We start from the raw sequence: 22,252 nt of genomic DNA on the forward strand, positions 1-22,252 counted from the left end.
AGGCAGAAAAATTATGTGGGACCCTAAGTGGGTCTCTTGGTTCAGGGAAGTTATGTCTCTGGGGAAGAAGCTATTGTTCTTAACAACGTTCTTCATACCCAGCTTCTATATGAGTACAAATCCAGACACCTAAACCATGACCTACGTATCACCTACCCAACAGCTTGTTTTGTTTGACTGCTTGTTTTTATTGAAGGTCAATTCAGTCTGTGTATCATTAGGTACTGTTCCTGGATCAATGCTGCAAGAGTCACAGATTTCTGTTTAAAAGCAGAATGTGGTGGTCATAACATTCAGAGACAAAGGTTATTTTAAACCCAGTTTTTTTATTATTAATTATTATTATTCTGCAAGAAACGCCACATGAGGTTGGACAAGTGACCTCACTGTAAAAACACTACTTCGGGCTCTGACCACTTCCAAAGCACTGCAGTCTGAGTGAAGGGACCACACCAGCACACGCAGAAAACATGAAAGAAACATATTTAATCCATACAAATTGTAAACACCAGGCAGCACATGGGCCCAGTCAACAACTGAGCTCCACAAGGACAGATACGCTCAGTGATCAGAGGACCTGTGGAAAAATAATTACTTTAGCCAAGAAAAGTAATGAAAAATTCTGTTCTGTGATTCTACATAATGAGAGAGAGGAGCAAGAGACCTGTCTGGTCAGCTTTTGCACCTCAAACACATTTAGACAGAATTACTGCCCAGCTGAGGATCGTACAAAAGCTGTTGATTGGAGTTTTTGTTTTGTTTTTCTGTTTGTTTGCATCATAACACTGAAAGGTGATGCAGCATGTCTGTCAGTCCACAGAGAACAGCAGTAACAGATCAATGGTAATAGTCTCTGTCAACATTCTAATGGCTTCCACCAGAAGGTTCTAGAATCGTCGTCATAGCACTGCCCCTCACCACCCCAAAATACTACCAAGAGGTCAGGAAGTTTCCTGCTTTGCACTCTCTCACTGTTCTTCCTCCCACCCTTGCCCCTCCTTCAGAACTCTGAGCAGGACTTTCAGCAGAGAGTTCTCAGTCAGGATGTCCTGAGAGGCGGCTGCCAGCTCCTGCAAGCGCCTCACAGCCTCCGCAAGCTGACGGCTCTTTTCGCTGTACAGTGTCTGGAGACGCCCACTCTGGACCTGAAGCTCGGCATTCTGCCCCTGCAGTGCATATGCGTGGAGTGCCAGACGGCGGTTCTCATGCCACAGAGCAGTGAGCTGTTTGGAGAGTCGTTCACGATCCTGCTGGAGTGAGAGCACTTCCCCCTGAAGGGCGCGAAGCTCCGCCTCCAGGACAGACCCCGCCTGCAGGAGTGACTTTGGCCCTGCAGCGTGAACCCGGGCAGAGTGGCTGGTGTGCTGGAGGATGAAACGGACCAAGTTGGGTAGAGTGGTAGCAGTGTTTTCTGGGAACTTTACACTCATTTGCTTCCTAATGGCAGGAGAGAACAGGCGAGAGCAAAGGGGAGAGAGAGGAGAGGGTAGGAGAGGAGCGCAGAACAAGAAACATTAAGGCCTGAAAATGAACGAATATTTGTTTAAAATATAAAGAAAAACCCATGCGCGCACACACACACACACTACCTGTGTCTGGGGAAGAACAGGACAGAGGGCAGATGGTCCACCATGAACTCCCAGGGAAGATCATTAAGGGCAACATTCACCCTGGCAACCACAATACCACACTGACATCACTACTCAAGAGTTCAACAAACCACTTTTACAACAATATTTTTCCTGTTTGCATTGTGAGCAATGCTGTTATACCTATAATACCTACAGCATCGTCATACAATACCTACAGTCGTGGCCAAAGTTTACTGCCTCAGTATTTTTGCCTAATCAGTGCTTGGAGTTGATCAGTTTTTGTTTGTCCACCCTCTTTTTGAGGATTGACCACAGGTTACCAATAGGATTGAGATCTGGGGAGTCTCCTGGCCATGGACCCAAAATTTCAATGTTTTGTTCACCGAGCCACTTGGTTATCACTTTTGCCTTGTAACATGGTGCTCCGTCATGCTGGAAAAAGCATTGTTCATCACTAAATTGCTCCTGGATCGTTGGTAGAAGTTGCTCTTGGAGGATGTTTTGATAACATTCCTTATTCATGGCAGTGTTCTTAAGCAATGTTTTGAGCAAACTCACTGTCTTGGATGAAAAGCAACCCCACACATGAATGGTCTCAAGATGCCTTACTGTTGGCATGACCCGGGACTCATGGTAACACTCACCTCTTCTTCTCCGGACAATCATTTGTCCAGATGTCCCAAACAGTCTGAAGGGGGTTTCATCAGAGTAAATAACTTTACCCCAATCCTCTGCAGTCCAATCCCTATACTTCCTGTGGAATCCCGATCCTGTAACTACATCCTCTTTAGGAGATGGTCCTGGCACTTTCTTGTCTTTCTTGGGCGCCCTGGAGCTTTCTTCACTGCAACTGAACCTCTCTCCTTGAAGTTCTTGATGATTCCATAAATGCTTGATTTAGGTGCTTTTGATTTTCCTTGCCTGTGAAGCCCTTTTGAAGCAATGCAATGATGACTATGTGTTTCCTTGGAGGTAACCATGGTTAACAGAAGAAAACTTCAAGCACCACCATACTTTTAAAAGCAACCAGTCTGCTCCTCTAATCAGCATGACACAGTGATATCAGCCGCCTTGTCCTTGTTAACACTTTCACCTGAGCTAACGAGAATATCACTGAAATTATGTTAGCAGGCCATTTTGTGGCAGGGCTGAAATGCAGTAATTTTTGTAATTAAGTTAATTTTCATGGCAAGGAATGACTTTGCAATTAATTGCAATTCATCTGATCACTCTTCACATTATAGAGTGAATGCAAATTGCCATCATAATAAATGAAGCAGTAAACTTTGTGAAAACCAAAATTTATGCCAGTCTCAAAACGTTTGGCCGCATCTGTACATCATACAATACCTACATTATTACCAACATCGTCATACGATACCTACATAATCATACGATAGCTACAGCATTACCATACAATACTAAACATATAACTTGGTGGCAGTACTCAATTTCCATTGATTCAGTGACTCTTAACAGCAACAAAGATAATGTGTCACCTGGCCACCAGGAGGGTGCCATTTCCCTGGAAAAGCATAGCCAGCCGCAGGAGTACATGGTTCAGCACTGTGCAGAACCCGCACCAGCCTGTATAGTAGAACAACACCACATCCTTGGAAAAAGAAAGAACAAGAAACAGATGGCGAGAAAGAGGGAGGGAGAGAGATGAAGGGACAGAAGTAGGGAAAATTGTTTTTATGGGAAAAACTGTTTAACTGCATAAACCAAGTTTTTCAAAATTATTTCACGGATTTTAGAAGACAAAATGCTGCATTTCACTTAACAACATCGCTAGGACAGTAACTTTACGTCTCCATACTAGCCTAAGATAACAGCTTACCTTAATCTCTGAGTGGTAATCACTGAACACCAGGAGACAGTGTTAGGGTTTATTCTCGCTCACTGAACACCGGGAGACAGCGTTAGGCGTCATTCTCGCTCACTGAACACCGGGAGACAGCGTTAGGCGTCATTCTCGCTCACTGAACACCGGGAGACAGCGTTAGGCGTCATTCTCGCTCACTGAACACCGGGAGACAGCGTTAGGCGTCATTCTCGCTCACTGAACACCGGGAGACAGCGTTAGGCGTCATTCTCGCTCACTGAACACCGGGAGACAGCGTTAGGCGTCATTCTCGCTCACTGAACACCGGGAGACAGCGTTAGGCGTCATTCTCGCTCACTGAACACCGGGAGACAGCGTTAGGCGTCATTCTCGCTCACTGAACACCGGGAGACAGCGTTAGGCGTCATTCTCGCTCACTGAACACCGGGAGACAGCGTTAGGCGTCATTCTCGCTCACTGAACACCGGGAGACAGCGTTAGGCGTCATTCTCGCTCACTGAACACCGGGAGACAGCGTTAGGCGTCATTCTCGCTCACTGAACACCGGGAGACAGCGTTAGGCGTCATTCTCGCTCACTGAACACCGGGAGACAGCGTTAGGCGTCATTCTCGCTCACTGAACACCGGGAGACAGCGTTAGGCGTCATTCTCGCTCACTGAACACCGGGAGACAGCGTTAGGCGTCATTCTCGCTCACTGAACACCGGGAGACAGCGTTAGGCGTCATTCTCGCTCACTGAACACCGGGAGACAGCGTTAGGCGTCATTCTCGCTCACTGAACACCGGGAGACAGCGTTAGGCGTCATTCTCGCTCACTGAACACCGGGAGACAGCGTTAGGCGTCATTCTCGCTCACTGAACACCGGGAGACAGCGTTAGGCGTCATTCTCGCTCACTGAACACCGGGAGACAGCGTTAGGCGTCATTCTCGCTCACTGAACACCGGGAGACAGCGTTAGGCGTCATTCTCGCTCACTGAACACCGGGAGACAGCGTTAGGCGTCATTCTCGCTCACTGAACACCGGGAGACAGCGTTAGGCGTCATTCTCGCTCACTGAACACCGGGAGACAGCGTTAGGCGTCATTCTCGCTCACTGAACACCGGGAGACAGCGTTAGGCGTCATTCTCGCTCACTGAACACCGGGAGACAGCGTTAGGCGTCATTCTCGCTCACTGAACACCGGGAGACAGCGTTAGGCGTCATTCTCGCTCACTGAACACCGGGAGACAGCGTTAGGCGTCATTCTCGCTCACTGAACACCGGGAGACAGCGTTAGGCGTCATTCTCGCTCACTGAACACCGGGAGACAGCGTTAGGCGTCATTCTCGCTCACTGAACACCGGGAGACAGCGTTAGGCGTCATTCTCGCTCACTGAACACCGGGAGACAGCGTTAGGCGTCATTCTCGCTCACTGAACACCGGGAGACAGCGTTAGGCGTCATTCTCGCTCACTGAACACCGGGAGACAGCGTTAGGCGTCATTCTCGCTCACTGAACACCGGGAGACAGCGTTAGGTGTCATTCTCATAGGGTTTATTCTTTCTCACTGAGATGAAAACACTTGTGCATGTTTTGACACAGTCATAGAACTGTTGATAGGCAGCATCAGGCTAAAGCACTGGAGTTTCAACCAACTTCCAAAACAGCAGCAATGTTTGGGTTTCCAACAAAAAGGTTGTCAATCAGGTATGCCAGGGTTTATTGAATTTAAATCTCCATAGCAATGAGAAATGGCTGACTTCATGGTCTGTGATGTGATGAACTCACTAATGTCACATCAAAATTCAGGCCAGTTTCAGTACTGCCGGTAAGATTTTGCATGCTGTTAGTAAACTTTTCATGTGTGCAAGTGTGGCTACAGCCATACCATATCCTCACCCTCTCAGGGTCCATCACTATGTCCATGAAAGTGTGCGTGGTCACTTCCTGAATGAGGGATTGTGGGGGATGTAGTTCTCTTTGCCCCACCAGGTGCCTGCGGAGGGTGCTGTATGGGGTGCTGAAGTTCAGAATGAAGCGCTCTGCAGTACAGACAGAGACAGACTTTTAACCATCATTCCCCATCACATTGCCCCCCAGTGGCTGGACTGAGCAGATGGTTAAGTGTGTGTGCAATTAAGTATGTGTACCTAGTGAGTCTTTCTCAATGTTCTCCAAAACGTAGTGGGTTTCGGCTCCCAGGTCAACAATAGTGCTGAATGTGCAGGCGCTCTGGTTGCCTAGAGTGCTCTGGCTGCCTAGCGCACCAAGCTTCCGGGCCAGAGGCCACGCCAGCTGGGAGTCGAGCAGGTAGAAGTGGAGAGTCCTGTTGGTGCGGCAGCGAAGGCCTGCGAGAGCATCAGCCTGCAGGGGGCAGTGGCGCGCAACAGTGACCTGCAGTCTCCTGCAGCAGGCGCTGTAGCGTGTGAACGGGCTGTAGGTGTGCTGCACACTGCTGCAGACAGGGGGCACCAGAACAGACACTCGACTCATATACGAGTCAAGAACTGCCTCCAGTTCCAGTGCAGAACAAAGACAAGGCTTGGACAACGAGAGTGGGCGGTCCAGACACAGCTCACAGATGCCAACACTAGCGTTAGTAGTAGCAGACTCGGATCTCCACCCTGGCAGCAGCAGAGACTGGCAGCAGGCCGGCCCAGATGACACAAACCGTGAATGGGGCTGTAAGGAGGGCAAGAGGCCATCATCCTGGAGGTGCGACCAGCAACAGGAGTGGTAGCGTCGCACAACATCAGCTACCTGATGGAGAGAGTAAACTGCATAAGTTTGAGTGAGGGAGTAACAGGGGGGTGGGAATGAGAAAAGAAATCTAAAATCTCTAGAGACTAAAGTGGGCAGAGTGCACCTCAGAGAGCAGATGATGACTGGCTGTGAGAGGATTGTGTGGGAGGAACATAAGTAGTGCAGGTCCTTTGTGCAACTCTGCCTCTAGAGAGTAGCTCTTTGTTCCCATTGGCAGAATCCAGCGAATGACATTCTCTCTGTTCTCATACACCCAATCAATGATGGCCTCAGGTGTGAAGTTCCTCTCTGCCCTTGGGAACACCTGCCCAAGAAAGAAGCAATCAAACCAAAAGTACCCCACCGTTCTCCAACTGCAGAGCTTTGTCTTGTCACATTGAGATGATCAGAGGGAACAATTTCAGAGAATCTCTTTAGCAGCCACATTACAGCCTTTATCTGGACCTGAAGCTGCTAAAAGCCTCAAACAAAACAAACCCAGTGGAAACAGCAGTGCACTCTCCCCTAACTCCATACTCAGTTCAGCTAATTACTGTTATAACATTCTTATTGCCAAGATTATGCAAGTTATAATATTAGCTGTTTTTATCACCACCACCACCGATATTACAATTATTAATGTCCTTCCCCTTTTTACTATTAGTATCGACATTTATGACTATTAATGCAATTGTTTTTACTATTACAAACACCAGTGATTTGTGTTCAGCAGGGCAGAACTCAAGCTGAACTCGTGTTCAGTCAGTAAGATGACCAACTGGTCAGACTCGTCTCTGATTGTTGCTGGGCTAAGCAGAGTTATATTCTTTTGTGTGTGTGCATGCATGTTTGTGCACTTGTGTGTGTATGCACGCATGTGTATATGTATTTGTGCATTTGAGTGCATGCTTTTTCGTGTACTTTGGCATGTGCGTGTACACACGTTCATGCCCTTGGGTGCAAGAGTGCATTTGTGTGCTTTTGTGCGTGCTCATTTGGGTGCTCGTGCGCATGCATGTACTCACCAGTGAACTGTTAAAACGGCGATGCAGATACACTGTGTCGTCCTCTCTCACCGAAATGGCTTCTGCCACCTGCAGATTCGTCACTACACCAAAACGCACTGCCCCCTGAGAATCTTTACCAATGAGAGAAAAGCTGGACCATTCAGTTCACACTTATGAATTCCAGTCAACTCAAATCACTAGAAGTGATGGTATAGTCATGTGTGCCAGCCTCACAGGATGAAAGAATGTGACATCACACTAACTTTATATTTGTGTTTGTTCTCACTGTTTGTGTGTGTGTGTGTGTGTGTGTGTGTGTGTGTGTGTGTGTGTGTGTGTGTGCACATTGGGTTTGTGTGCGCAAGCATTTTGGGGGTGTGTATGTGTTAGGGGTGTGTGTGTGTAATAGGTGTCATACCTCTTCTGAGTGCATGTAGTGCAGATGAGAGAAATATAACATAACCGGGCGGCTGAGGGGAGGAGTTAAACTCAAAGAACCCAATCACACCCTGCTGTAGGACAGAACACACACACACACACACACACACAATATAGAAAAAACAGACATTTACTACTCAATGACAAAACTGTTGAGGAGTCATTCAAACACAGCTGGGTGACCTCAGCAGATCGACAGAAAAGCAGAAACAAGCCGGTCTTTTACACCAAAACAGACATAGAAATAACGCCACAAAAACAGACAGATATCTAAGTGAAAAATATCAGTATCTCCCAGACAGACACTCTAAACCACCTGAAACATAACTTGCACCTGTGCTTATGACAAGGATATGACAAGACTTCATAAACTCCTGGCTTACACACAAAAAGAAATCCGCTGTAAGAGATCACCTGTTTATACATGAAAGAGCAGTTCTACACCACATTAACAGTTATGAGGTGTGTGTGGGTGGGTGGGTGCGCGCGATCACGATCACACCTGTGAGCGTGACCGTTACCTCGTGGTGTGATATAAAGTTGTGCACTGCTGTGTGGGAGGGCAGGTATGTGAGGGGTGTCAAAACCCTTCTGATAAAACTCTCCACATAATCAGCAATAGTAGGACCCTTATACTCAATAGGACCAAACCTACAGAGAGAATCACAAAGACGGTGACATACACAGACAGACAGACAGAGAGAGATAGACAGACACAGAAAGAGAACATTAATCATTAACAAATTACAGGGTTATTTAGAGTTTTAACTCATTATACATTTACAGGTTCTCCTTAATAAGTCCATTTTGATTGGTGTAAGCAACACATCAGATACCTCCTGTTACTCCAGTCAGAGAAACAACAGTTACAGCATTTACCTCCTGTAGTACAGGTGCATGACTGGATATTTGTAAAAGTTTTTCTGCTTCCGGCACCTTCCCTGACTCCACCAGCAATTCACCGCCACAAACTGAACCTGCATAAAACATTACATCGTTACAGTCGAGACAGCCACACATGAAACGCATCACTAGGTTGTAAACACAACTTTACAGATTTCACAGCTGTGGAAATTGTTCTGCTGTCACTACTAAAGCAGAACTGTGATGGTAATCAGCAGTTACGATATTCATCATTGGCTACGTGTGAGAATTCGCCACTGTAAACACAAAACAAATCAATTTTACATGAGTCATATCGCACACACTTTGATTTAAAGTATCTTCCAGGTGAAGCAGAAACAACACACCCACTACAAACGTACAAGATGCACTCGGGCTGTACCTCTTCGGCCAAGCGGAGTGCCACTTGCTGTATGTGCTCACGTGCAGCCACAGAGCGCGCGCACCAGGGGGCATAGTAGAAGAGTAAGCAGACGTCTGAGCCCTCACACAGCAGGTCAGCCTGCTCCTGCTGTCCCAGAAACAGATCCACGACAGGAACATGCGTGGGGAAGAACCGCACAGGCGCTCGGGCAGGTACCACCACAGACTTGGCCCGACTGGGGAGGGGGATTAGTTAATACACATCAGTCACACGGTCTGTGAGATCTGTGAACAGGTGGAGAAGCTCTCTGGTGGAATTGGCATGTCTTCCCAACCGAACAGCGTTTCTGGGTGACGCTAGAAAAGCTTCACTTTCCACAGTCCCACGACACTAGTCACCATGCACGTAAAGCCAGTGTTGTGGGACCTCTTCCGTAACAGGACAAGTATGTCCTAGTCGTGTTCATCATACAAGACACGTCGTCAGTGAACCAAAGAGCGTAAAGCCTCCCGTTAGTTGCTCCTACTATGAAGTTACATACTAACGCTTCCAAACTAGGACACGGGCTGAGCCGGGCAAGGCGAACTAGTAACTTGGAAAACTGTTCCCTTACTCACAAACTCGATAAGAAGCCCAGGCCTGACGGACAGCCTCTAACATGTTGTTTTGTGGCGGTTACCTGTAGCTGAGTGTGAGCGCCAGGACGAGAAGGCAGCTGAGCAGCAGCGCTCCTCCACACAGCACGGCGGGTCTAAGGCCCATCTGCTCCACCACCTGCCGGACATGCGACCGCGACCGCTGCCACATTACCGGCTCTGCGCCGCCCCCTCCATCTATAAACGCCGCGTCTCGCAGTCTTCTGACATTTCCCGAAAGGGTTGGGCCGCCCCGGGGTCATAGACAAACGACAGGCCAGCGAACGCCTGGAAACACGGTAACCGTTCAAAAGAGCACTGAACCAACCTGCCTGTCCCACGTAGTTCGTTCACTTCCGTGTTTGCGAGAAGGTGGGTCCGACATAGGGGTCCATCTGAAAAGTACAAACACGTACAAGAAACGTATGGGTCCATCTGAAAAGTACAAACACGTACAAGAAACGTATGGGTCCATCTGAAAGTACAAACACGTACAAGAAGCGTATGGGTCCATCTGCAAAGTACAAACACGTACAAGAAGCGTATGGGTCCATCTGAAAAGTACAAACACGTACAATAAGCGTATAAGACAAATACGTAAACCGCGATCACAAAAACTACTTTAAGTGTTTTTTACTGCGCGTCATTGTATAGCTGTTCATGTTGAACACCACGATGTCAATAAGAAAAAAGTATGTTAGGTGATTCTGTAGAAACATTCTCAATTAATTCTGTTTCAAGCACGTGACTAAAACCTTTGCTCCTCTATACGCATCCACATTTTCTAATATGGTTTTTCATAGCTATTTAACTTTATTTTAATTCGGTTTTGTGTGTTTTTAACTTTCGTATGGAACCCGCGAAAAAAACATGGCGGGGGTTTATTTTAATACGTACAAAATTATTGCCTGCCTAACGCATTTCTCAAGATAATTTTTCTCGAAATCTTTTCTCATGATTATTATTTCCAACATATTTTTCCAGAACATTTAGGGTAATGCTCACTTCACCCTGTAGATGGCAGCAATGCGCCATTCAGGCAGGATTACATTCACTATTGTCCTCCGAGCCAGTCCACTAGAAACTGTGTATCCGTGATCAGAACTATTCTGATGGAATGGGCCACTATATAACACTTTATTTCAAACTCGTTCTCAAATACAGTGAAATGTTCAGTTTCACTCGCTCTCAAATACAAAGATGTTGTTTCACACTGTTCAAAACCATACCATTTAAATCACATCAGAATGTTTCAGAGGAAGGGTGGCAATATAGCAATTATTATAATTGTTGTAATTATATTTTTAAAAATTATAGATATCTTGCCTGTATAATTCAGTGTTTACTGGGGCACTAACAATGTCTGCACGTTGCCTGGGCGATGCTGCTCCCATCCAGTGTGTGGTATAGGGGTAAGGCTTACCCTTAATGTTATCTTGAAAATTCTCTATCTAATTATCTCAAGAAAAATGCATTCAGCAGGCAATAGTTTTCTTTCTTTTTTACCTATTAAAACAAAATCTTCAGCATGTCCTTTCGCGGCCTCCGTACATTCGTTCTTCGTATACTACTACACTTCTTAGATTCCCACACACGTCGACGCTTTTGTATTACAGGTGTGGTCTTCTACACTAGTTATTAGATTTTGCTTCTCTAATTAGAGCAGTCCTATCAGTCCTATCTTGTAGCCTGCAGTCCTGATTACACTCTGTGGTAGACAGTTCAAGAAAACGCAGGAAACAATCATAGGCCCACTTCAGATGGCTACATTTCTCTGCTGCAAATGATTCGTTATTGTTGGTGATTCAGTAGACCACCTTAAAATCCTCCGCTTTAGGCAAGGCAAGTTTATTTATACAGCGGCCATCTAGCGGGCTTCACATAAAAGAATTACTACACTGATAAATAAAACAATTGATTTAACTATGACAAATTTAGAGGCATAAATGTGAATGTAATGAAACTCAGAGAAAACTGATGTTAGTGCAGGAAGGTTTTAATTGCAAGGGTCACAGCGTCAGCATATCAAAGTAGGGGAACCGCGAACGGGGTAACGCGGGAACAGAGGCAGAAAACGGATGCTGTAGTCAAGAGCAGGACAGGCTGAGGAATACGGCCCAGGAGAGCGTCAGAAACATGGAACCGAGCCGGTGTGTGAACTATAAAGACAGGAGAAGAGTAGGAGAGAAGGCCGCAGAGAATCAGCAGAGCAGCATGGTGGCATAAACAGAATATAATGAGGAGAAGGTGTAGCGACAGGGGGATGAGAATGAGGACGAAAAGCAGACCGCTCACCTGGAAAGAGGACGAGAAGTAGACCGCCGATCTGGATCGCTAAAGGGAAGCGGTAGGAGGAGAACTGGTAACTAAAAGAAAAGTTAAAAATAAATTGCTAAAGGAGTTCAAATAAACCTATAAAGTATTGAGATAAAAGACAAAAATGAAAACTGAATAAATAAAACAAAAAGAAATAAAAGTGCATTGTTATGCTGAAAATGTAATCGTGCAGTGCTCCAGGAGCTCAGGAAACAGTGTTCAAACTGACTATGTAGGTCTGTGTTCTACATTATTCCAGTATAGGCGCGACTCTAAGTGTAAACGGAGTTAAATGACAGCTTTCACATCCGTGTGAGAAAACGTGCTACGCCTCCACGGATAAGACTCACGCGAGAGCAAGACGTGTGATTAAATGAAACTCGGAGCCCGTAAAGCGGAGTCTCTTCAGACGAAGCGTACACATGGCACACATGATTAACGTTCCTCGAATACAGGCAAAGGTATAAAGGCTCCCCTGCGCTTCATACGGCAGCTTCTCCTCGGGTGGTGACGCGCATCAACCCAAACATCGGTAGCAGCAAAGAGCCAACAACTGTTCACCAGGAAACGGCCACAGCTGGTTGGAGATGACTGTCATTTACATCGCCACGCTTTTCTTTCTCTCAGGCGAGTAGCACTTGTTATCGAATCCTGTTTACACGTCTTGGACGATCTGTGCTCCACAGAGCAGGATTTCTGTTTTGCCAGATGAACCTAGCTCAGAGTTAGGGACTGCCCGTTAGGAATGTCCCTCAGTTCTCCTATCGGACAGCCCTGGAGCCCTGCAGTTTTGCAGTTGATGGCCTCTTCGCCACAATTCCTAGAATGTTTCCCTCGAAGGCTCCACTTTCCGTCAGACGTAAAAGACTATTGCCTATCGTATAAAAATATTAAAATACGATCAACAGGTTGGCTGCTCGGGCCCTGTCTGATAGGTTCATAATGAGAATTTCCACTCCCTTGTCGCAAAAGGCACTTTCCAGAGGTGCATCCTAACGGCATGTGCTCTTATCACGGTCTCTGCTGTAGCGCTGAGCCCGCAGTTCCCGAGTCTGATGCACTCTGGACGGGACACGCGCAGTTTGCTGGAGCTCGCAGGAGTCATCAAGTGCAGCACGGGCAGATCAGCGGTGGCTTACGTGATGTACGGATGCTACTGCGGGATCGGGGGACAAGGCTGGCCGCGAGACAAAGCGGACTGGTGAGCTTTTACCCAACACACACTCATACAAATGTAGACTGCGATATCTTACACTGTGTCCAGTTTACTTGGAGGAAAAAAAACTAATTCACAATATACACCCAGTCATCAAATTAAAGTGTGGGTGTCTTAGCAAGTACACGACCTTACAGTGTGTACACCATTTAGATGCAGGTCAAGACAATACAATAATTGCTATATTTTGTTGCCTGGTATAAATTGCAGGTTTAGAACAATGTCATTGTTTTCACACACACACAAACTGTGCTGAGTTTGTGTAGGCATGGCAAGCTGTATAGCTGATTCATCATACTGAGAGAGTGAAATCATTACAGTTCAGAAATGCTTACTCTACACTTCACTATGTGATTGACCCTCAACTCATGTCACTGGGGTGCTTACGGTAATAGTAACCCTCCTGTAAAATGCCACTTCTGATGGCTTTTGTGTGTGTGTGTGTGTGTGTGCGTGCGTGTGTGTGGAAGGTGTTGTCACAAGCATGACTGTTGCTATTCAAGGGCAGAGAATCGAGGCTGTCATGCCAAAACAGATAAATATTCCTGGAGCTGCAGCAGCCCGACACTAGACTGCGGTATTTACTTACACACACACACACACACACACACACACACACACACACACACTGTGTGGCACTGTGTGCCATATATTAGGTGTTCACATCCCAGTCCTCCAGGGTTTCCATCCTCCCTTTATCTGGGAGTCAGGTGTGATGAAGTGGACAACTAGTTACATCAGTTATTAATCAACTACAAGTGATTACAAAATCCAGGACTGGATTTGAATACCACTGGTCTACGGACTCACAGAGAAAAAGCAGTCTGCACTACAAACCCTGATGTTTGAGATTCTCCCTTTCTAAATGTTTTCAGGGTATTATGGATATGTGCTTTGCGTTAAAGAAACACTGAACTATAAAACTCCAATAGCACTGGCCATCACTGTTCACCTTAGAACTGGAATTCATGTTATATTTGTTCAGGATCTCTGACTGACCACTGTGAGAAGAGGCTGTGTGTGTGTGACAGTGAAGCTGCACGCTGCCTGAAGAGGGCTCCGTACACCCTTAAATACGCCATGTGGCCTGACTTCCTGTGTGGGGCTGAACACCCCACCTGTGCCTACTACTGACTGACTGACACACACACACACACACCCACACCCTCACCCTCTGTGGGGCTGAACACCTGTGCCCACTCCTGACAGACAGCCCAATCTTTGGGCATTGTTTATGCCCCCCACTCATACTTCTGCCACCCCCACCACCCTCTTGAAAAAAATAAAATATTTCTGCTTGTACTGTTTGTTTAAAACATTGTAATCACATTTCACGAAACTTTTTTTTTTTAATTGAAAACAATTTGTTTAAAAAATAGCATTACGTAAATAATGAGTATCAGTGTAAAATCAACAAAATTATGAACAGTGTCAGAAATGCAAAGAGAATAAAGAATTTGGTTTAAGCAATGTAGCTTCAAGGAAGGAAGACAAACACCATCTCTTGGCTTTGATCAGTTGAGTGATGTCGAGATTCTGGACCCATTTCACTGTGTACGGTTATTATTCTATTATAACTGATGTTTTAAAGATCTGAGATACAGAGTAAACCCCCAAAGCACTGACATCAGCACCTCTTGTCCAGCAGAAGGGCATGTAAGAACACACACACACACACATATACCCCTCTAGTTCAGCAGGAGTACATGCGCACGCACGTACGTTTCATTCAAGATGTGAGTCATCTGTGAGGGGTGGGTGGGTGTGCGTGTCGTGTGGTGTGTGTATGTGTACAAGCATGCATCATACGTGTTGTGTGTCTCGGCGCAGAACCTGCTGTACCACCAGGTCTATGTTAATAATGGGGTTAAAGTAGAGGGCCCAGTAGAAGAGGCAATTACACACAAACTGGGGGAGGAGGGGCCAGACCAGTGCAAAGACGACCCCACATCTCAACACCCACCACAGGTGGTGCCACATCTTCTGAGGGAGCATCCTAAAATTCACACACAACCAAAACAAGTGAAGTGCATTACCTACATGTTCTTTTTTTTGTATTATACATAGCTACTTAACCCTACAAAACTGGCTACTGCTACACCTACCTTATAAGTGTATAGTTAGACACTAGGTTGTCTGTGTGTGTGTGTGTGTGTGTGTGTATATACCTAATTTCTCTCCTGCTCCACACTCTCCAGAACGCGCAGGCCTCAAGCAGTGACAGCAGCATGGCATTTACTATAACAAAACGAGACGTCCAGTAGTGAACACTCAGCCAATCCCACGCAAACTCTGCCAGGAGCTGATAGGGCAGCACAGAGTACTTCACCACAAACTCCGCCCACTGTCTCCAGTTAGGATTCTCCTTCTACAGGACGCACGAGAGAGAGAGTCAGCAAGGCACAGACAGACAGACAGACACATATCTATAATACATATAGAACGTTATATTTAGAAAGAATAGAAGGCTGTACACACACACACACGAGCCTTGCTGGGCAGGTGATCCACATGGGGTGGCCGTCTGGGACAGCAGGTATGTATGAGGGGCAGGAAGCCGTCATCATAGTCAAACAGATAGAGGTAGAGGATGGTGAGGCGAGGAGAATCTTTGAGAGCGTAAAGTAAGAAAAGAGCCTTTCCCCCATTCACCGCCTACAGGGAGAGAGAGAGAGAGAGAGTCAGAGCAGACAGTCTATGGAGAGAGAGAGAGAGAGAGTCAGAGCAGACAGTCTATGGAGAGAGAGAGAGAGAGAGAGAGAGAGAGAGAGAGAGAAACAGCTCTGACACTTTACAGAGAGTTAAATCAAATCAAAATGTATTTATATAGTGCTTTTTACAACAGCCATTGTCACAAAGCAGCTTTACAAATGTCCAAGTCCAAGCCCTCAGTGAGCAAGCCAAGGGTGACGGTTGCAAGGAAAAGCTCCCTAGAGCATGAGGAAGAAACCTTGAGAGGAAACAAGACTCAAAGGGGGTGGGGGGGGCATCCTCCTCTGGGTGACAACGGTCACCAAAATATTAAAAATTTTAAGAGAAAAATAAACAAAAAATGAAAAAATTAAATGTCCAACTTTCTAGAGGTCCTAGTCTTGTCCGAAGTGTCTGTGTGTGTAAGAGAAAGTAGGGCAGATGGAGTCAGAAAGAAATGAGAGAAATTAGAAAACAAACCCTAGTTAAATTATATAAACTACTGAGAAAATAAAATGAAACAAAATGTTGTAAAATGTACAAATGAGCCGAGTACTTACTCAAAATTGAAAAAAATGAACAGAAACAAATTTTAAAACAGTACCAAAATCAGAGATCATAACCTGGCCTTTGAAACTGGAAGACATGTCTAGAAGAACTAGACAAAGAGCCAAACAGAGAGAGAGAGAGAGAGAGAACACAGTCAGGCCAACACAGAGCTGTACGTTTCTCCTTCATAATACAAAATTCACACAAACATGAAAAAAGTCATAAAAAAGCTGAAATCCAGCCTATATGAAAAATTCATGCTTGCTCTTGTTGCAAAAGAGGAAAAAAAAGCATCTATCACTGCAGAACACACCAAAAACCATGTCATAATAACACACTAAATGTCTGACTGCTTACTACCAACATGGTAGTAGTTATTAGTGTTATTAGTGTCATTTTATTCTGTTATTCTTATTTATTTACATAATTCCATTTATAAGAGGTGGGGGGGGGGGTTGTATGTGAAATCACCCCTACACAGACACACACCCTTATACCTGGACATGCCTAATAATCTATTCTCTCTTTCTGCCAAGGTACACCTACCCCTGATTTCATGTTACTGAGCCTCAACCTGTCTCAGCTGCCATGGCTACTCCCACCACCCCCTGATGTCCCCTGCTGTAGCCCACCACACCTACTTCTACTTCTACTTCTCAACTACAACTACTTCTCCATTGCCCTTGATGGACATTCTCATATCGGATGGGTTTTGGATACGTGCACATCATTGGGATCAGACTAGGACTTTTAGAAAATCAGACTAGACATTAATTGTTTTTTTTTTTCATTATATTATTATTTTTCTCTTTCACTACTTATTTTGCTCTTTATTGTTTATATTGTCACTGTTGTGGTATCCCCCCCCCCCATTTGTAAAGGTGCTTTGTGACATCTGTTGTAAAAAGCGCTATATAAATAAATTTGACTTGATTTGACTTGACAAATGTGTGCACCCTCCCCCGATACACAAATCCTCTCCCTTCAAAACACAAACCCCTCACCCCACACACCTTGTACTCCCAGAGGTTCTGTGGCGGTTTGACTCTAGCAGTGCGGACCCTGTGCAGTTCCTGCAGGATGGCTCGTCGGTGGGTGGGGTTATCTATACTATATGGAAGCCTGGACAAGTCATCATCCTCAAGGAGAGTGAGCATCCTGACACACATACACACAACACAACACACACACTATATTAAATTATATACAACATACAGTGCGATAAGAGAGAGTCACACTGGCTTGGATGTCACCCCGGATGAACAAGGTCAATGTCAGATGTTGTGGGATCAGAACAGTCTGATGAAAATTTGACTACTGGAACAAAAACAACACACTAATGGACAAGAGTGCAGACTAGAGGACTGTTGAAATGCTATTACACAAGTAACATCAGTGAGAGAGGGTATTATGCAGAGGATGGGTGATCTATGAATGCTTCAAAACACAACTCCATATAGACTAACTCCAAAAAACTAATAGCTCAGTGTTCCAACAGTGTTCCAGATTGATGAGGTACAACACACATGCTATGGCAAGGGGGAGCGAGGACGACAGGTAAATCATCATCATCATCATCATCATACCCCGAAATTGGGAACCGAGACCCAATGAACCAGAGCTGCTGACCTGAGATTGAAGATCCCAGTTAAGCAGGGCACCAATTTTAGCAGACTACCAACCGAAGTACTTGAAGATGTGCTGGAAGTTGTGAATGCAGCACCACAAACGATCACTACTGTGACAATCACTGATATATGCCACAGCAGAGATGCGTGGCATCAAGGAGCAGTACCCTTCATGGAGGAGGAGGTTGGAGGCCAAGATAAAGGCCACACAGAGAGAAGTCAGCCAGCTATCAGAAACACAGAAAGGCACAAGGCACATGAAGGTACGTGAGAAGTACAAGCTGTCCATACCTGAGGCCTTGGAGATTGCCAAGCAAAGATTAAGAAGCCTAGCTGCCCACTGGAAGCGATACACACAAGAAGCAGAAGCCAGGAGGACAAACAGGATGTTCTATGAGCCAACCAATGTGTACTATTGGTGGCAGGGTGACAGCATAAGAACAGACCCACCAAAGCTGAACAATACTGGAAAGGCATATGGGAGAAGAAGGCATCACACAACATCAACGCCCAGTGGTTAGAGAACCTGAGAGCAGACCACAGCAACCTCCTGAACAGGATCCAGTAATCATCATGCTAGCAGATGTCCAAGAAAGAGTCGCAAGCATGGAGAACAGGACAGTTCCAGGCAAGATCTGAGCCATCAACACCTACACTCTACCAGTCATCAGATACCCCACTGGCATAATAAGCTGGCCTAAGGAGGAGATAGAAGCTACTGAAGAAGGATGACAGCACTAAGTGCTTAGTGAGTACCTCAGACAGCAGAAATCTGAGGAGGATGGAAATGAGGAGGAACAGGGACCATCATGGGAGGAAAAACCCCTGCATGGTATGTACTACTGTCAGATAGTGGAAATGGCTGATATGGAAAAATCCTACCAATGGGAAGAAAAGGCTGGATTGAAAGACAGCTAAGATACTACGCAGGGCTCTCAAGATCCCAAGGAAAACAAAAATGTGTGTGTGTGTGTGTGTGTGTGTGTGTGTGTGTGTGTGTGTGTGTGTGTTCGCACACGCTAACCTGCCGTTAACCTGTTCTCTGTGGAAGGTCTCTCTGTATTGGCTGGTCCACGCACCTAAGTGTTCCACCCACAGTTTGACATCATCAGCTGTCCACCTGCTGAGTGGCTTAAATTCCAGAACCTCATGATTTTCTCCACTGGACCAGTGATAGACCAGCAACATCACCTACACACAGTCAGTCATTTAAAGTGTATTTACACAGAACCTTTACAATAGCCATTGTCACAAAGCAGCTTTACACATGTCTGTGATCCCAGTGAGCAAGCCAAAAGGTGACAGTGGCATGGAAAAACTCCCTAAGGCTTAGTGGAAGAAACCTCAAGAGGAACCAAGACTCAAAAAGGGCGGGCAGGCGCACACACACACACACACACACACACACACACACACACACACACACACACACACTTACAGTGACGCAAGTAAGAGCAGTGAGCACTCCGGAGAAGAAGCTTCCGGTTCCTCTCCGTGGTCTTCCTGGTGGAGCGCCGCGACTGGCCTCATCGCCATGGCGCTGGAAGTCCAGCAGAGACTGAGTGATCCGCGGGTTATTCTGGATCTCTTTTTGCCTCCTTTGCACATCAGCTTGGAACAACTTCTCCACAGCGTCTCTACACAAAACACACAGAGAGTAATCCTGAGCTACCTCTATCCTCTATGCTTTAGTCAGGACAGTGTTTAGATTTTCTGAACAGTCGCATTTTACCTCAGTAGAATGTTGACCTTAGGAAACCCCTCCCATCTCTCGCGACACTCAGGGCACTCGGTTTTACCAGATGACTCCCACCACAGCGCAAGGCAGTGGCGACAGAAGCTGTGGCCACAGTGAAGCGTGGTGGGCTTCACAAGGACATCATAGCAACAGTGGCACGTGAATTCTTGCTCCGTCAGCCCGCTCATAGGGGCACCCACTTCAGCTGAAGCTTGCCGAGAACTGGACAATGAAAAGATGACTTTAGTGCCACTGTCCTCTGTTATCTGAGAGTCTGTCATTGGGGCTTAGCATACACCATCTGAAGTGGAGAGGAGGGGAAGATAAGGGGAAGATGAGCAACAGAGCGAGCGAGAGAGAGAGAGAGAGAGAGAGAGAGATACAGAAAGAGAGACAGGTAGAGAGATTAATTCCATGGTTCTGTGCGCTGTTCTGTTTGCACGTACAAGCTAACGTTCCCTCTAGCTAGCTACATTAAAACCATTCTGATTAACTGTGGGGGAGTTTCAGTTCATTCCAGTCCAGTGCTGAAGTTACTTGTGTACTGAAGCTGCCCATTACCCAGTTCGTTAGTCCGAGAAAGAGAAACGCTGCTGGGGAAGTCTGACAGGTGTCCTGAGAGCTACGTTAGCAAAACAACACAAACGCTGGCATTTAATGCAACTTGTGTACGGCTGTGGGCGCCCCTTGCAACAATACTAGCTAACAATAATGGACATTTTGGGCACATGTTAAAATCTTGAAACACCAGCATACACTCCTAAGAAGTTCTTAAGAGGCATCCAAACTCGCTAGCTAGCACTCTGATCTTCATATTTACACGACATTCATGTTTAGGTTAGCTGCGACAGACATACCTGTGATCAACTGAAACGCTGCTTCCAAACGTGGATTTCAGCTGTCAGGTCGAGAACGAGCCAAATATACAGTCACTCTCCTCGGTCGTTTACCTCTTTTGCTCGTATTGAGCGATTCGGATTGTAAAATGTGCGGAAGCAAAGTGGTGTGTTTTCAGTCTCTACACAAGAAACCAACATACGACTGTAAATCTCCAGGTTTCCTACTCGAGGGTTTCTCTGTCAAATAAACGTCGAGGTGACGTGAACGCAGCACTGAACAGGTGCGCAACATCCTTCCTGCCCCGCCACGATTGTGACGACCAGATGCTCATTCTTCATTGGTGGTTCACTTGGCCGATTCAGTATTAACGATTGTGATTGGTTCCTTGTTGTGTCAGTTATTAGTTTGCAGTAACTCAATAAACATTTTATACATTTATACATTTTCGTGTACAAACATGTGATGAGGCCATTCCTGCAACTTCTGCTTGCGGTCTGCACAAAGAAATGACCGGATGTTAATAGTATTAATATTAACATTATTGTTAAAGTTCACTTGTGCTAAATTTGTATCAAGAATAGGCTACTAACCTATCGAGCTAAGTAGGTTACTTTACATAGATTCGCTTGTTACATTTCCTCGTGTATACAGCTACTATAAACGTACAAAATTATGTCTCAAAGTCAAAGTCAAAGTGAGCTTTATTGTCATTCAGACTATACAACAAGTAGTGTACAGCTGAACAAGATTGTGTTTCTCCAAACTCCGATGTGCAAATATACACTATACATAAAAGTAAGTGCACGAGACAAGACATAGCATAAATGCTCCCTGAACCACTCTTTCACAATTTGAGCCCGATGAATCCTGGCAATGTCATCTTGGAATATGCCTGTGCCATCAGGGAAGAAAAATTCCATTGATGGAATAATCTGGTTTTCAGTGTATTCAGGTAGTCAGCTGACCTCATTCTTTGGGCACATAATGTTGCAGAACCTAGACCTGACCAACTGCAGCAACCCCAGATCATAGGATTGCCCCCACAGGCTTGTACGGTAGGCACTAGGCATGATGGGTGCATCACTTCAGCCGCTTTTCTTCTTACCCTGATGCGCCCATCACTCTGGAACCTTCCATTGCTCCAGAGTCCAATCTTTATGTTCCCTAGCAAATTGAAGACGTTTTTGCCAGTTAGCCTCACTGACAAGTGGTTTTCTTAAGGCTACACAGCTGTTTAGTCCCAATCCCTTGAATTCCCTTCGCATTGTGCATATGGAAATGCTTACTTTCACTATTAAACATATCCGAGTTCTACTGTTATTTTTCTATGATTTGATTTCACCAGTTTAACTGATCGCCGATCACGATCATTCCTTCCTCGAAGATGATGTTTCCCCACTGCCCTTCCACTTTTTAATAATGCGTTGGAGTTATTAACCCGAATTTAGTAGTTTCAGCAATCTCCTTGGATGTTTTTTCTGCTTGATGCGTGCCAATAATTTGACCCTTCTAAAACAGATTAACATCTTTTCCATGACCACAGGATGTGTCTTTCGACATGGCTGTTTAACTTTGGCCACGCAGTGTGTGCGTGTGTGTCTATATATACACATATACGTATATACACATATATACATACATATATAACTCCTTCAGTTAACAAAAAGTGCTGTGTTAACAAAGTGCTGCATTATGAAATGAGAACGACAAATTAGCTAGCTCTTAATAATAGGGAATATGATTGTTCGAAACTGGTTCAAAGT

The 22,252-nt window shown here is 45.6% G+C and overlaps 3 protein-coding genes across 18 annotated transcripts; 1 reads left to right on the top strand and 2 right to left on the bottom strand.

Moving 5' to 3' along the window:
• Nucleotides 1-467: 467 nt before the first annotated feature.
• Nucleotides 468-9,816, bottom strand: txndc11 (thioredoxin domain containing 11). 2 transcript variants are annotated; one of them, XM_035534523.2, is made up of 12 exons: nt 9,556-9,816; nt 8,895-9,111; nt 8,489-8,586; nt 8,131-8,260; nt 7,590-7,683; nt 7,190-7,302; nt 6,289-6,489; nt 5,573-6,182; nt 5,322-5,464; nt 3,092-3,204; nt 1,590-1,670; nt 468-1,437 (listed from the first exon to the last, which is right to left on the bottom strand). In XM_035534523.2, the coding sequence occupies exons 1-12, from the start codon at nt 9,681-9,683 to the stop codon at nt 969-971; spliced, it is 2,397 nt and encodes a 798-aa protein (XP_035390416.1). In that variant the 5' UTR covers nt 9,684-9,816; the 3' UTR covers nt 468-968. The 2 variants fall into 2 exon arrangements, with proteins under 2 accessions (XP_035390416.1, XP_081557064.1); XM_081700938.1 differs by lacking the exon at nt 9,556-9,816 and having other exon boundaries at nt 8,875-9,012.
• LOC113585183 (bifunctional apoptosis regulator) lies at nt 9,710-20,787 on the bottom strand. Of its 14 annotated transcripts, none has more exons than XM_035534525.2 (11): nt 20,507-20,787; nt 19,644-19,871; nt 19,350-19,548; nt 18,936-19,102; nt 17,297-17,441; nt 15,522-15,698; nt 15,212-15,411; nt 15,007-15,039; nt 11,807-11,845; nt 10,007-10,065; nt 9,710-9,906 (listed from the first exon to the last, which is right to left on the bottom strand). In XM_035534525.2, exons 2-11 carry the CDS (start codon nt 19,835-19,837, stop codon nt 9,710-9,712), a joined length of 1,410 nt encoding a protein of 469 aa, XP_035390418.1. In that variant the 5' UTR covers nt 19,838-19,871; nt 20,507-20,787. The 14 variants fall into 14 exon arrangements, with proteins under 14 accessions (XP_035390418.1, XP_035390417.1, XP_081557066.1 ...); XM_035534524.2 differs by having other exon boundaries at nt 19,644-19,950; XM_027022541.3 differs by having other exon boundaries at nt 9,728-9,906; nt 11,807-11,877; nt 19,644-19,950.
• LOC113585184 (phospholipase A2-like) lies at nt 12,177-17,236 on the top strand. Of its 2 annotated transcripts, none has more exons than XM_027022546.3 (4): nt 12,177-12,454; nt 12,857-13,028; nt 13,514-13,620; nt 16,820-17,236. In XM_027022546.3, exons 1-4 carry the CDS (start codon nt 12,415-12,417, stop codon nt 17,026-17,028), a joined length of 528 nt encoding a protein of 175 aa, XP_026878347.2. In that variant the 5' UTR covers nt 12,177-12,414; the 3' UTR covers nt 17,029-17,236. The 2 variants fall into 2 exon arrangements, with proteins under 2 accessions (XP_026878347.2, XP_026878348.1); XM_027022547.3 differs by lacking the exon at nt 16,820-17,236 and adding an exon at nt 14,029-14,345.
• Nucleotides 20,788-22,252: the final 1,465 nt, after the last annotated feature.

This window comes from Electrophorus electricus, chromosome 18 (assembly GCF_041902795.1).
Source record: "Electrophorus electricus isolate QZ-2024a chromosome 18, ASM4190279v1, whole genome shotgun sequence".
Classification (NCBI taxonomy): Eukaryota; Metazoa; Chordata; class Actinopteri; order Gymnotiformes; family Gymnotidae; genus Electrophorus; species Electrophorus electricus.

Bases quoted from the DNA above. Each gene is read 5' to 3' on its own strand.
- LOC113585184 (XM_027022546.3), top strand. From the start codon at position 12,415: ATGACTGTCATTTACATCGCCACGCTTTTCTTTCTCTCAG. The intron at 12,455-12,856 runs GCGAGTAGCACT...TCTCTGCTGTAG, and splicing joins CACGCTTTTCTTTCTCTCAG to CGCTGAGCCCGCAGTTCCCG. The intron at 13,029-13,513 runs GTGAGCTTTTAC...TGTGTGTGGAAG, and splicing joins CCGCGAGACAAAGCGGACTG to GTGTTGTCACAAGCATGACT.
- LOC113585183 (XM_035534524.2), bottom strand. From the start codon at position 19,930: ATGACAGACTCTCAGATAACAGAGGACAGTGGCACTAAAGTCATCTTT. The intron at 19,549-19,643 runs GTAAAATGCGAC...TGTTTTGTGTAG, and splicing joins AAGGTCAACATTCTACTGAG to AGACGCTGTGGAGAAGTTGT. The intron at 15,412-15,521 runs GTGTGTACAGCC...TGCGTCCTGTAG, and splicing joins CCAGCAAGGCTCGTGTGTGT to AAGGAGAATCCTAACTGGAG.
- txndc11 (XM_035534523.2), bottom strand. From the start codon at position 9,683: ATGTGGCAGCGGTCGCGGTCGCATGTCCGGCAGGTGGTGGAGCAGATG. The intron at 1,671-3,091 runs GTGACACATTAT...TGTGGTTGCCAG, and splicing joins GGCACCCTCCTGGTGGCCAG to GGTGAATGTTGCCCTTAATG. The intron at 1,438-1,589 runs GTAGTGTGTGTG...TCCTGCCATTAG, and splicing joins CTGTTCTTCCCCAGACACAG to GAAGCAAATGAGTGTAAAGT.